Genomic DNA, 13,050 nt, shown 5'->3' on the forward strand with positions numbered 1-13,050 from the left:
AACAGAGAAAAAACAAACATTTGAATTAATTTTGGCTATCCCAACTTTGAAAAACTCTAGTTGGCCAGACCCAAATACAAACAACTTATTGCTGGCATTGTTGTAGTGGGAAATTATTTTCTTAAGTTTCCGACAAAAACTTTGTCAGAGTCAGCATCAGACTTGACTGTACTCCACAAAAACATGAGCCCATGGTTACAGTATGGGTGGCAGTGGACTTTGGCCAGCACGGCACACAGCCTGAAAATGATAAGAAACATGCAAGTCGCTCAGACAGATTGTAATAAACATCCAGCGATCTGGTGAACTGAGCAGGTTTCAACTTTTAAAGTGAGTCATGTTTATCCAGTTTCTGACTGTAACCACATGTGAGTCAGTGAGAATAGTTGACTAATTACCTGGTTTGTACTATGACACTTAGTTTGTAGGTGCAGGTGGCCTTAGCTGTTTACTCAGATTATTTGAGTCTCATGTACTATGAAAAGACAGCACTGTGCGTAATTATTCAGTTATATTTTCACTTTACAGGTGCTGGCTTCCTTAAATGTCAGATGTAGCCTACCATAACTCCAATTTATATTCAAACCGGTAATTATTTTCCTGCAGACATCAGACATTGAAAAAGTTGACTCATTAGAATACAGTTTTAACCACTGTATTCTAATGCACTGACGGAAGTCGTTTTTTCACACAACAAAGCCCACCAGGGTGGAGGCTGTGCATGTTGCCTTTCTCAACATTTGCATGTTACAGTGCATGTAACCACTTCTCAGAGAAGATGCAGATGTTATCAGCTGTTTTATGATGGACTGGTACCAACTTCTCTTTTCCCACAAAATCATGAACAAGATTTGTAAGCACTATTAAATTTGTTCCCCATTTGTTATCTGGTGAAAATTATGGTGGTCAGATTCATGAGATTGTAGATGCTCAGTCAGATTCATGAGACTGTAGACGCTCAGTCAGCAAAAACCTTCCGAGGATTAAGATTTTAACTGAACAAAAATGCAGGTCAAGGATAAAACAAGAATACTTTATTAATTAATTCCCATTGTTTATACATTTACATTGCAGTGGAACTCAACTCATCCTCTACTGGAACAATTACCCCTTGTATAAATGCTGACTATGTAGCTCACATTTTTATCACAAGTCCAACTTCAATATGAGGCTGGTGAGACAAGAGAGGTCATATCAGGTATACATGCATGACACAGGCACTAGCATAACAGCCTCATCTAGTGACTTCAGCACTAGAAATGCAAGATGTCCAGGTGTAAAGCAGACAGAGCAACTTCGACAGGGCCAGCAGAGTGAAGGTGAAAATGAGTGCTGCTAAGTAGAACCCATGATAACACTAAAATCTCCAACATGAGGAAAAACACTCAAAATCGGCCCTTAAAATCGGCTCTGAGGCCCTTATACGTCAGATTTTTCATCAGAAAGCAATCTCAAACCCAGTCCTGACAACTGCCATTTTGCTTTTGCTCATGTGTCCAAATTCTGGGAGACATGGTCATGAGTTGGTAAGTTACACAAAGCCTGAGGGCAGATTTGGATTTCACATGTCCTGTCACTGACCTTTAAATCAATGCACTATGATCTATTCCAAAAAAAAAAAAAAAAAAGATAAAATAAAGAAAATATGTGTAGTTGCCATAGAGGGATGGAAGCCCCCTCAGTTCCATCACTTCACTAGCAGGATCCTAGCAAGTCCATAGGCCTCCTCATTCAAGTGTGATGGTCAAGGTTGGATGGGAGAACTTTTTGGTAGTCAAAGGCAAAAGCTCTACTAGTGAACTGTCCAACAGAAGACGAAAACAGACCCTTAGTCAAGCTCTGAGCCCGACTGAGATGCTGCCTTCTTCTTCTTCTTCCTCCCGTGCTTCTTATGCTTCTTTTTCCTCTTCTTCTTGGATTTGTCCTGTGAATGACAAACATACAGACATTATAGCAAGGGAAGCACAACTGCATATATTTCAGTGTAGCAAGTTCAGCATCCAGCTACGTCTGATCGTTTGAGATTTTAAAGGTAAAATAACTACACTGAAAACTGAAATCTTAACTCATTGCCACTTCACTGAATAACTTTTTTTTTTTTTTTTTTTTTTTAATTATACCTCCTACCGGCTTTAAGTAGCATTAAAAATAAACTTGCAACCAAGTTTCTTTCAGCCTAGTCTTTTAAAGGCCCCATGGTTTGAAAAATGCAATTTTCGTTGTTTTTTTGTGATAGGGATGTTCCCGGGGCCACATAAATACTGTCCCATGCATTAAACGTGTGATAAATGAAGAAATGCACACAGCCTGTTTTTTGAAACTCTCCCTTTAGGACGAGTGGACAGCACTTCCTCCTTTCTGTGATGTCACACATATGGTGACTCCGCAGACTTAAACTAGCCAGCCTGCTTCCGCTCCCTAGGTAACAGGGTAACAAGTTAGCGACACGACGAAGAAACGTTGTTGCGCCATAGTCAAATGCAAGGAGACTAATGTTTCACTGCACACTCTTCCAAAAGAAACAAACGTTAGAGACCACTGGCTGATGGTAATTTTTTCCCGGGTCCCACAGGATTTTAGTCCAAATTTGCTTGTGTGTTCGGCTCATTTCAGCACCGACTGTTATCAACCTGACACAATACAATGCCAGTTTCGTTTGTGGTTCGGGATCTGAGTCGGGCTCAAACATGTACGGTCGTACAACATCACGCTCAGCGGTAGCCATGACAATCACACTTAATATAGATCTATATAAGATCATAATTCCCGTTTACCGGTGAGCACCATTGCGCTCCATTGAGCAGCACAGGTTTCAGTTTCTTGCCTGTGATTGGCCCGACCATATGTCACTTAGTCAGCCAATCAGTGGAGAGGTGCTGACTCTCTCTTCTGATTGGCTAAACGAACTGTGCTGCCAGAGCTCCAGGAGAAAGGCAAGAAAGAGGAGCTGTAAAACTATATTTAGCGGACCACAGGTACTCAAAACCACAAATACATCTTGCTAGGGATATCAACAGGCGTTTAATACCCTGGCTTAATCATGCGGGTGGATGGTGCTCTTGCAAATTACACAAACTGGCAGACATATTTTGGTGGCATGCTTAAATAAATTCCACATCAGTCCTCTTCAACAACCCCTGGGTCATTTTCACACAAAATGCTCCTACAATGCTTTTTGGTGAATGTAAGACTATGTTGTCTCTGTTAACTAATGTGGTCCCTGTGCACAGTGACTAACTCTTGTGATAAGTTTTGACAGGTGCAATGTCACGCAAATGTCAGGCTGTGTTCACTAACACAGAACCACAGGCAGATAGTGTAGCTGCTTAACTGCTAATGTTAGATAACTGTGCTGTTTTGACATAATACTGACTTTGGTTGATGCTGCATCCCTCGTTCAAACAGTATTTATTTCTGGTTTAATTCTGATTGTCTTATGAACTTTTTCTGTTATTACAGCAGCAACCTCAGCTGTGTTACACCAAATTCAAGACAAATCCATCCTCTGTGCCCATAAAAGGTCATTCTAATAAGACACTCACTGTAATTCTGTCCTTCTCCTCACTACTTCTCTTTTTCTTCTTGGCTTCAACCTAGGGGAAGTAAAACTACAAATGAGACCATGACAAGACAGGAAAGTTGGACCCACTTTAACCTTTGCAGAGTTTTTCACAAACAATGTTTCACAAGGACAGAATTTACCCAAAAATCAGGCTGACCTTGTATGGTCACAAAGAAAACCTCTAGTTTTGCAATATGTATGACAGTTTATATGCACGACAATCATGTTTGTCAAGCTACCTCCCTCTGGATGAACCCATGTCAACGTAGTAATTTATCCAGGTAACATCATGCTCTGATTAAATTAAAACGTTGCTGTGACAGGTACTCAACAACACAACTAGTTTGCATCTTCTACTGGGGTCATAATTCTTCAACCTTTATTACAGTCACATAACTGCTCAGTCAAAAAGAGAGGGGGTGCTTGTTTTTTTTTTTTCCCTCTTGCAAAACACCACAGTTGAACAGGATGATTGCATTAATTGATTTACTCATTGTCAAAAGTTTCATGTTAACAGTTTGCCCTTAATGAGGCCTTCATTGGGGGTAGCCAACAGCCACATTACTCTGTGCATGTGAACGTAGCCACTAATTATGTTCAACAGTTGTGTGGTGGGCAATAAACAACCAAATGCCTGGGGATGCACTGACACAGTGCTATTGCTAATTCAATGAAAAAGGGCCTTGCCAAGAACACAAGTGAATCTCCAATCCAATCTCCTCCTCCTATCTCCTCGAGTTTCTTTTAGTGGCTATATCTAAAATTACATTTTAGTAATGTGTTTTAGCATTTGGTTTCATGTTGGGTGAATCAAATTTACATCTACAGCAGTTTAAGTAAAAATTTTATGGTATTTAGTTGAATCCAGTGTTTTAACTCAAGGCTGCCCTACCAGCATTTCATCCTAATCTACACCTATCTAACAATATACTTACTCCTTCCTCCCCTTCAGAATCAGCGGAGGACTCTGAAGACGAGTCTCTATGGCTTCTCTCTGCCTTTCTTTTTCTTCGGCGGATCTTTTCATCCTGAGGGGCAAAACGTTTAAAGCACAACTGTGAATGAACTCTACAATGTCTGAGGTTGAACTGTGTTTGATCTAAGCTGCATAGCAAAATGACACGGCAAGATGCAGCATGCGGCAACTTCATTCTTTGTTGGAATTCATATTTGGGAAAGTACTGCCAAAAGGTTGCACAAAAAAGCTGTCGTTGATGACTTTTTACCTTCTCCTTATCTCCTTCCTCCTTCATTCTTCTCTTTTTCTTCTTGGGAGAAATACAACAGCATTTAGAATTACACTGGCAGTTTGAGGAACATGAAGTAATTTTAGAACAATGTAAGGGAACCAAAGGTTTTACGATCAGTGCTTACTCCTACTCAGTACTCGAGTTGAGGGGGGATGAGGGTCGATGGCATCCCCACTGAAATAAAAACGGTCAAAATCATCCATCCTATAAAACTGCCATCCTTCCTTTTCATCAAGTGAAAAAAATTGACCATCCCCCCTGAATTTTTTTTACAACTCGACTACTGCTCCTACTGAAGTTCATTAAATGACAAATCAACAAACCTTGCTCTCGGCGTCTGATTCGGCTGCTGAGCCGTCTGATGGTCTCCTGGCTGCTGACTTCTTTCTTTTCCGCTTCTTTTTCACACTCTTCTTTTCATCCTGTAAACAGACATCCAATTAAAGTCCAATGTGCTGTAGTGCTGCTTTTTTTTATTTTAATTTTTATTTAAATTTTCAGGGTTTGGGTGAGGCGTATGCCAAAAAGCCTCATTTAACTGTGTAACAAAGGAACTGTTTTGGTGTGCTTCATGTTATATGGAGTCATCTTCAAAAACTGCATGCCTTACCTCGTCTTCAGACTCTGAGGAAGAACTGCTGGAGGAATCAGAACTCGATGAAGAGGAGGAAGATGAAGAATGCTTGACCAAACACAATAAAAGCAGAGCTCATTAGACTTGAGGTCATTCACGGATGGGCAGTAATGTAATAAGAAATGAGTGGGATTGTATAAGACCAACTAAAATACGGCAGTGTATCACGGCAGGCCATCAAAACACTGGAGAGCTTTCCTCACCCTGTTGGATTTCTTCTTCTCCTTCCTCTTCTTCTGAACAAAAACACAAAACCAAGGTAAGAATAGAGGGCCAGTTTACAGGTCAAAGACTTCCAAATATTTGAAATTGGGAGACATACCTCTTTTCTCTCTCTCTTCTCCTCCTTGTCTTTTTCCTTGTCGTTTATCTTTTTATCTTTGTCTGTTGTCTTTTTCTCCTTCTCCTTGTCTTTGTCACCCAATAACTTTTCTCTGTTTTTGGCGAGTTCTTTCTTCCATTTCTGAGAAACAACAGTAAGTTATCCTTAAGCACAATATATTACGAATTCTTTCGCATTGGCATATACATCTTCATCCGGAGTCACACTGAATTTTATACATAGAACCAGATACAGACATAGACACAGAGATATACGGAGACAGCATGTTAGGAATGGCCCTCATGTATAGTTGCAACAACTTGGATTAAAAACATGATAGGAGGAAAATGGCTCTTTAAGTGTCAAAATATTTATTTTTCTCCGATTTTTTTTCGACTTTTGGTGCTCATGAACAAATTTTGCTCTTATTTTTTTACCTCTGTGATTTTAAGTGTTCTCCAGTATTGCAATGGTCGACAACTTTAAAATTGCTACAACAAATAAAAATCTGTTCAAAGATTGTAGAACGCCCTCTTGAGAAAGTTTATGAATCAGCCTACCATAAAAACGTACTGAGGCTGGCCAACAACACTGTCTCTAACCCCAACCATGTTCTGAACAGTGACTGTGTCCAGCTGCCATCAAACCAGAGATACAGGGTTCTACATTTCAATAGGGTTACACTGAAACACTCTTGTGTACTGGTCGATCCTGAAGTTAAATGAAGAATGCAACCCCAGACCGAGTGTCTGCTGCAGCACCTTGATATCTGCACTGAGTTTTGTCCTCGGTGACTGTGGTGTTATGTAAATGTACTCATTTTTGTTTGTTTTTTTTTGGTCCTAATTTCTTTTTTTATTATGTGATGTTACGAATGGAGCTGCTATTAATGCACAAAAAATTCATCTCTGGCTAACAAAGTATTAGCTATATATCTAAAATGTCATCATGGAAACATACCTCATTCATTTTATCCTCAAAGTCAGCCAGGGCTCTGGAGCCTTTCTTCTTCTTCTCCAACTGCTCTTTCACCTCTTCCCTGAAGAGGAGACACAACTCATTATCAATATAATCAAAAAAATCAAGAGATGGGGCACCCTGGTAGCTCACCAGTAAAGCGCGCGCACCATGTACCAGGGCTAAGTCCCGATTGCAGCGACCGGGGTTCGAATCCAACCTCAGATCCTTTGCTGCACGTCATTCCCTCTCTCCCCCCTGCCTTTCCTGTCTATCTCTACTGTAACTGTTAAATAAAGCAGAAATGCCAAAAAAATAATCTTAAAAAAAAAAAAAAAAAAAAAATCAAGAGATGAGTGACCCACTGCAGATAGTGTGGTACAAGGGGTAGGCGCTCTACCAGGTGAGTTACCAGGTCTCCCCAAGAGTAAACTTTTTAAACAGAGCATGGAGAGATGTAAAAACAGTTAGGGTGTGGACAGATGAGGCTGCAGCTGCTCTACAGGACTATTTTGAATGCACAGACTGGCAGATGTTCAAAGATGCTGCTACCCAGGAGAACCACACCAACCTTGAAGAATACACATCATCAGTGATCATACATCAGCAAATGTGCTGATGATGTGAGAAATGCCATGTTTAAATAAATCAATCAAGAGGGAACCACATTTTATTTTCGTTATAAAACCTGTTGTATAATGACCAATAAACTTCCTTGTATCCTTGTTTCCTTGTATTTGATAATGGTACAGGCCAAGTCTTGGGTCTTACATTAACAGGTCGGGTCAGGTCCAGAATTGATTCAGGGTGCTTTTACACATGTAGCTTGTTTGCTTTGTTCTAATTCAGGGGCTAAAATGTGTGTGATAAGGATCTATAGGCACTGTTGCCCCTTTTCCACCAGAAAAAAACTGGTGCTAGTTCGGAGCTGGTGCTAGAGCCGGTGCTTAACTGGTGCCAACGAAGAACCGGTTTGCTTTTCCACCGGTCAAGAGCAAAGTGGAGCCAGTTCAGAGCCACGTCATGACGTCTTCGGAAAACGTGATGACGGGTGCGCGAGACGCTCGCTCAGAATCACAATAACCATCATGAATGAATGAATGAATGATACTTTATTAATCCTTTGCAGGAAATTACATTGTCACGGCAGCTTCATCACTTCAACACACATAAAACTGCACACTCATACAGTACAGTGGCTGCAGCGTCTCTGTCTCTGTCCGCCCGTCCTGTCCTGAAGCCAGTGAAACTGATCAGTGAGTCGGGGATGATGTTCGTGAGCCGCGTCTCAGTCAAGCATATAATGCTGCTTTCCCGATTCAGTTTCTGGCCCTGGGTGGAGCAGGATCTGGATTTATTAGCGATGCAAATACTGCTTGTGTCTTAACAAGCCTACATTTCAATACAGAGGCGAAAAACACAATTATTGCCGGCTACCTGTCGGATTCGTGATCGGAACGAATGACAGCGATGTTTAGTTATAAAACGGGTGCTTCTCATCCTTAAATGTAATTTGCTGAGCCGCGTTCCATGCCGTTGTAAAATCTGTATAATCCATGGCTTCTCAGGGATTATTGTTTATGTTTATAGCGTTCGCAGTTCCTGTTTTGTTTTTGTAAGCCCGCCCACCATTGACGCGGTGGGCCGCGTCATCGGTTCTTTCTCTGGCTCCTGTTTAGCCCCTGCTCGGAGTCGGTGCTTGCCTAGCACCAGTTTGGAACCAGTTTGGCACCAGTTTGGCCCCTGCTTGGGCGGTGGAAAACCAAAAAACTGGCGCTAAGTCAGGCACCGGCTCCGAACCAGCCCTGGTGGAAAAGGGGTATGTGTAGACCTCAGCTGATACTGTTGTGAGAAAACTGCTTCAGTCATTTTAAATGACTAAATGACTTTAATAACTTTTTAACCTCTTAAGGAAAAATTAAGAGGAAAATCAGAGTTTAGGGGGTTATTCAATCGCTATATATTCTTTGTATGAATCAGGCTATATTTCAAGCTTATATCATCATGTGTATCCAGTCAGTGTGATCAAAATCCAACTATTGAAAATAAAAGATATGCCATCTCAAATCGCTCATATTAATTGCAATGAAACAGTTCACATAACAAATACATAAGGTATGCATTCAAATTGAACAATGTAATGCATTGCAATAATTTTGCTTGAATGACACAAGACTGTGCCACGCACATAGCTTAATAAACTGTGGGGTTTCCCCAGTGCACATCTTCAAAATCATCAAAAGCTTTTAGGCTACAATACATTCTTAAAAAATCTTCAAGACACATGGGACTAAAAAATGCCAATGAAAGTTGTCTTAACTGCTGGAATTTGTGACACCAATTGGAAAAGAAAAATTAATATTCAGTGTTCCCCACTGAACACAACAGGCACTTTTCGAATGGAATGGATTGGATCTTTATTGTCATTATACAAAAATGTACAATGAAACTCCGTTGGCTTCTCTCAATATAAAAACAAAAGACAAATAAAAGAAATTTACCATATAAAAAAAAACATACATTCCCCCAGTTAAACAATAAACAAGGCAGCTATGAAAGCTGTAAAATTGTCAGCGCAGGAGAAAGTGACTGTGCAGCTTAAATAGTAAATAAATAGTAAGTTAATAATAAATGAATAATAGCAGCCGTGAGTGTCTGTCTGACTCTGTTATGGCTGAAGTGGAGCAAGGGAGGCCACAGCTCTGGGATAGAAACTGGGATTGAAGTCTGTTGGTTTTGGTACAGAAGCTGTTTCATAGTCTGTTGGTTTTGGTTTTTTTCTCGCCAATATATGGAAGCTTACAGTGAAGGATTTCACCTCTGCAAAATGTTCAAGGTGCAGGAACCTGACAAGCCTGTTTATCTCAATTAAAACAAATGTTTTGAGATCAAAACATTTTTAACACCTGAAAATGTAACTTATCCAAGCAATAACAGATGAGACCAAAAGTACACTTCTTGCTAAATGCACCACAATTACATACATTTATGGAGAAAACATTTAAGAAAACTCTACGTGTAATTTCAATATGTTGTGACATTATTTTTGAAGGAAATCTCTGCTTGCTACTAAGGTGACGGCATGGTGCAGAGCAAATGTGTAAAATCTGAGAGATCAAGAGGTAAATCCTGGAGTCCTGGACTTTTGGGCATAACACATAATCGCTGATCTTTGGAGCACTTGCATCGTGCAGCACAATCTGTGTGGAGTAATTCTGTGATCATTTTTGCCCTTTGAGCACGTTATGGTCTTGAACCATCGGACAGACAACAAACCAGAATATTATGCTAGCAGTGTAAATGAATGATGAGACAGATGCGCAGCTTAACAGATAATGCTAGCCTGTTGTATGCATGAACTAAATTAGTGAGTGAGGAGAAGCTGATAAAGACGGTCTAAAAGCAGAAGTGGAACTCAATTAGGGTCACCTGTGCATGAGGACAGCCAGAAATTGTAAAAAATGAGAGCCTAACAACTGATGTGAGGTAAAAGGGAAAAAAAAAAAAACAACTATACTGACTTTTCAGTCCAACATAACAAAATCACTGCACTGAAGATTCAACAGTATTTTTTTCTTTAATATATCGAGCATCTGTTTAAATTTGCACTGAACATTTGAGATTCATTCTGTGTGTTTTTATTTTACTGTTTATGTCTTACACTAAACCTGAAACTCTCCTCACAATGAGTCACTGCTTTGTTTACAAAATGAGGAACTAAAGTAAGTTTAGAAGTTGGTGCTGCTTAGTTTCAACTAAGCAGTACAAGAAAAACATTGTGTGACTTCATGCTGATTTTAAAATTTTAACACCTGCACCTGTGTGTTGCTGCCAATATAGAAAGCATTTAATATCATGTTTAAGTGTTTTGTCATATCGTCATTAACACTGTTACCACACGAATATCCTGAAATATCATGATATTATTTTAATCCCATATTGTTCACCCCTAGTTCCCGGTCACTTGAGTTTTTTTGTAGAAGATTTATATGGAGCAGTGCTGGCAAATGTGCAGTTTGTTATATGGATGTTCAGAATGTATTAAATGTATGATTAAACTTTATCCAGTTTAACTGTTATCCAGTTTATCCCCCCCCCCCCCCCAAAAAAAAAAAAAAACCACACACACACACACACACACACAGAACCACACTGGAGAATACAGGCTTTTTTGCTGCTTTATACTTGATTCCTGGATACAACCCAAAGCAAAGGGCTGCAGCCACTTTTGTTTTTGTACCACTGACTCCATCTAGCTGTGATGCAGACAGACACGGGTGCAATCTAGACAAAATGAAAAGCAGGGGACAACAGAGGGAAATGGCTAAGCAAAGATCAACAGCAGCTATCTAATAACCTTGCTCTGTTATCAGGTAGCACTATATCAGTGTGTGTGGCACCCAGTTTGGGGGCTTGTAGTGCACCCACCATGTTGGCCGAGGTCTGCTCAGATAATCCTGGATGGTTGGTCCAGAGTTCTGCACGGGTCCTCTGGCTCTGGCAGCAGCTATGGGGTTGACATACGCCTGAAACACGACGTGGAGAGCAGGGCATGTTTAGACATTTAGAGCATCTCTGGAAATTAGTAAATTAGATTTGCTAGTTAAATAAACACATTGCAATGGCTAACTCGGTGCTAGCCGGGGAGACGACATCGTTAACCGGTCAGCTAAACATGAATAACGCTATAACGAGGACGTTACCCAACCGACAAACTATCTACATAGCTGTGCTTAACGTGCAGTTTCTCTGTTTGTGCACCACAAATGTTAACCGGCTATAAATAAACATGAGCTGAAATGAGCAAAAACTGCGCAACATGACCAGCTCCTAACACTGCGTGTGAAACAAAAACAAATTAGCTTTACCGAGTGGAGCGGCTCCCGTTAATGAGCCCGCGCCATTTAATTTTAAGGACCAACGCATCGTCTATTAGCGGCCTAAAACGCTGCACCGGACACTTTATAAAACAGGAACATTCATATATACAGCAAACCAGTTACCACTGTATATCCCAACATAAACTATGTGATAACACGTGCCCAAATTGGCCAAAAGTCGTGTCAAGGCCTACTAGGTTTGCCTTGTTGAAGCTAGCATTTGCTGGCTAACAATTGCGTTAGCCTACCAGGAGCACTATGGCGTAGCATCACAGATTCTGCGTTAGCTTGGACAGCTAGCTTAACTGTAACTTTATCAGCACGTTTCACGGTTTTCAAATAAAGCTGGCACATTACTCACCACTCGATTGTCTCTTTTCCCCATGTTGAATTATTCAGCGTAACTGGAAAGTGCCACGGGAGAAGCAGCTCTCTAACGCTACTTGCTAACATTAAACTAGCCTTCTCAGTTTGTGTACATGCTCTTCACCGCTAGCAGAGAGGCAGCGCCGCGGCTGCCACCTAGCGGCCAGTGTTGCTAACTGCAGCAGCGGCTGTCGTTTTTTTCTCTAGGTAAATTCAAGTAGGCTACATGAATTGGACATGTTTGACCATCATCTTCGTCTTCACAGTACCTGGACCATAAGATAAACCAAAATCTTATTTGCAATAAAGTCTTGACACTTTTCTCAAGTGTGAATGCATCAACTTTCTTTCCCTTTCCCTTTTATTTATTTATTTATTTATTTGCAATTAATAATGGCATGTTCCACAGACATACATATTTCTGTATATATTTTCTTTATTTTCATTTGAGCTGATTATACCAGTACTTTTGCCATTTGGTGTTCCATAACCCTCCTTTGACTTCTGATTTACCTGGTAGATCTGATTACATTTCCCACAAGAGATAAACATAAATTCCATGCAGTACCATTTATGAGTCCTACAACTGAAGAATGCCATCATAAAATTAAAGGATCTGAAGCTCATCAAAACAGAGCATGAATCCAACTATATGAGTACTATTTCTGTCTTTTCAGCCTGTTCCCACTGAGTCAAAACATTGAAGTACAGCACACAAAGATAGGCTTGCCACATATCAGTCAAGATGAAAGGGAGGCAGTCATTCATAAAACATCAACCCACAGTAAACAGACTAAATTATTCTGGGAAAAAAAGAAAAAGTTTCACTTATTCCCATAACTATAAAATGTAACTAACTGTAAAATTAACTGTAAAATTTAAATGTAACTTGAAAAAATTTCTTTGATTTGACTGACTCATTTTGTTTTTTAATTCTTTCATTTTTTTGTCATGCACAGTTACAGGCCTAGCCCTCTGTTGCAATTTTATTGTTTTAGGTTAACATTTGTAATTAAACTTTTTAATTGGAAGTCTCTAAATATTACTCACAAATGTTAAATATATTTCTGAGATCCCAA

General features: G+C 40.0%; 1 protein-coding gene across 3 annotated transcripts; it reads right to left on the reverse strand.

The window, feature by feature from the left end:
- Positions 1-1,012: 1,012 nt before the first annotated feature.
- Positions 1,013-12,138, reverse strand: fam133b (family with sequence similarity 133 member B). 3 transcript variants are annotated; one of them, XM_030064283.1, is made up of 11 exons: positions 11,967-12,138; positions 11,154-11,251; positions 6,729-6,807; positions 5,769-5,909; positions 5,650-5,679; positions 5,423-5,494; positions 5,136-5,234; positions 4,789-4,830; positions 4,498-4,590; positions 3,543-3,593; positions 1,013-1,924 (listed from the first exon to the last, which is right to left on the reverse strand). In XM_030064283.1, the coding sequence occupies exons 1-11, from the start codon at positions 11,988-11,990 to the stop codon at positions 1,829-1,831; spliced, it is 825 nt and encodes a 274-aa protein (XP_029920143.1). In that variant the 5' UTR covers positions 11,991-12,138; the 3' UTR covers positions 1,013-1,828. The 3 variants fall into 3 exon arrangements, with proteins under 3 accessions (XP_029920143.1, XP_029920142.1, XP_029920141.1); XM_030064282.1 differs by having other exon boundaries at positions 4,789-4,827; positions 5,650-5,682; XM_030064281.1 differs by having other exon boundaries at positions 5,650-5,682.
- Between the last annotated feature and the right edge of the window lie 912 nt (positions 12,139-13,050).

The sequence above is a fragment of the Myripristis murdjan genome, chromosome 11 (assembly GCF_902150065.1).
Source record: "Myripristis murdjan chromosome 11, fMyrMur1.1, whole genome shotgun sequence".
Taxonomy (NCBI): domain Eukaryota; kingdom Metazoa; phylum Chordata; class Actinopteri; order Holocentriformes; family Holocentridae; genus Myripristis; species Myripristis murdjan.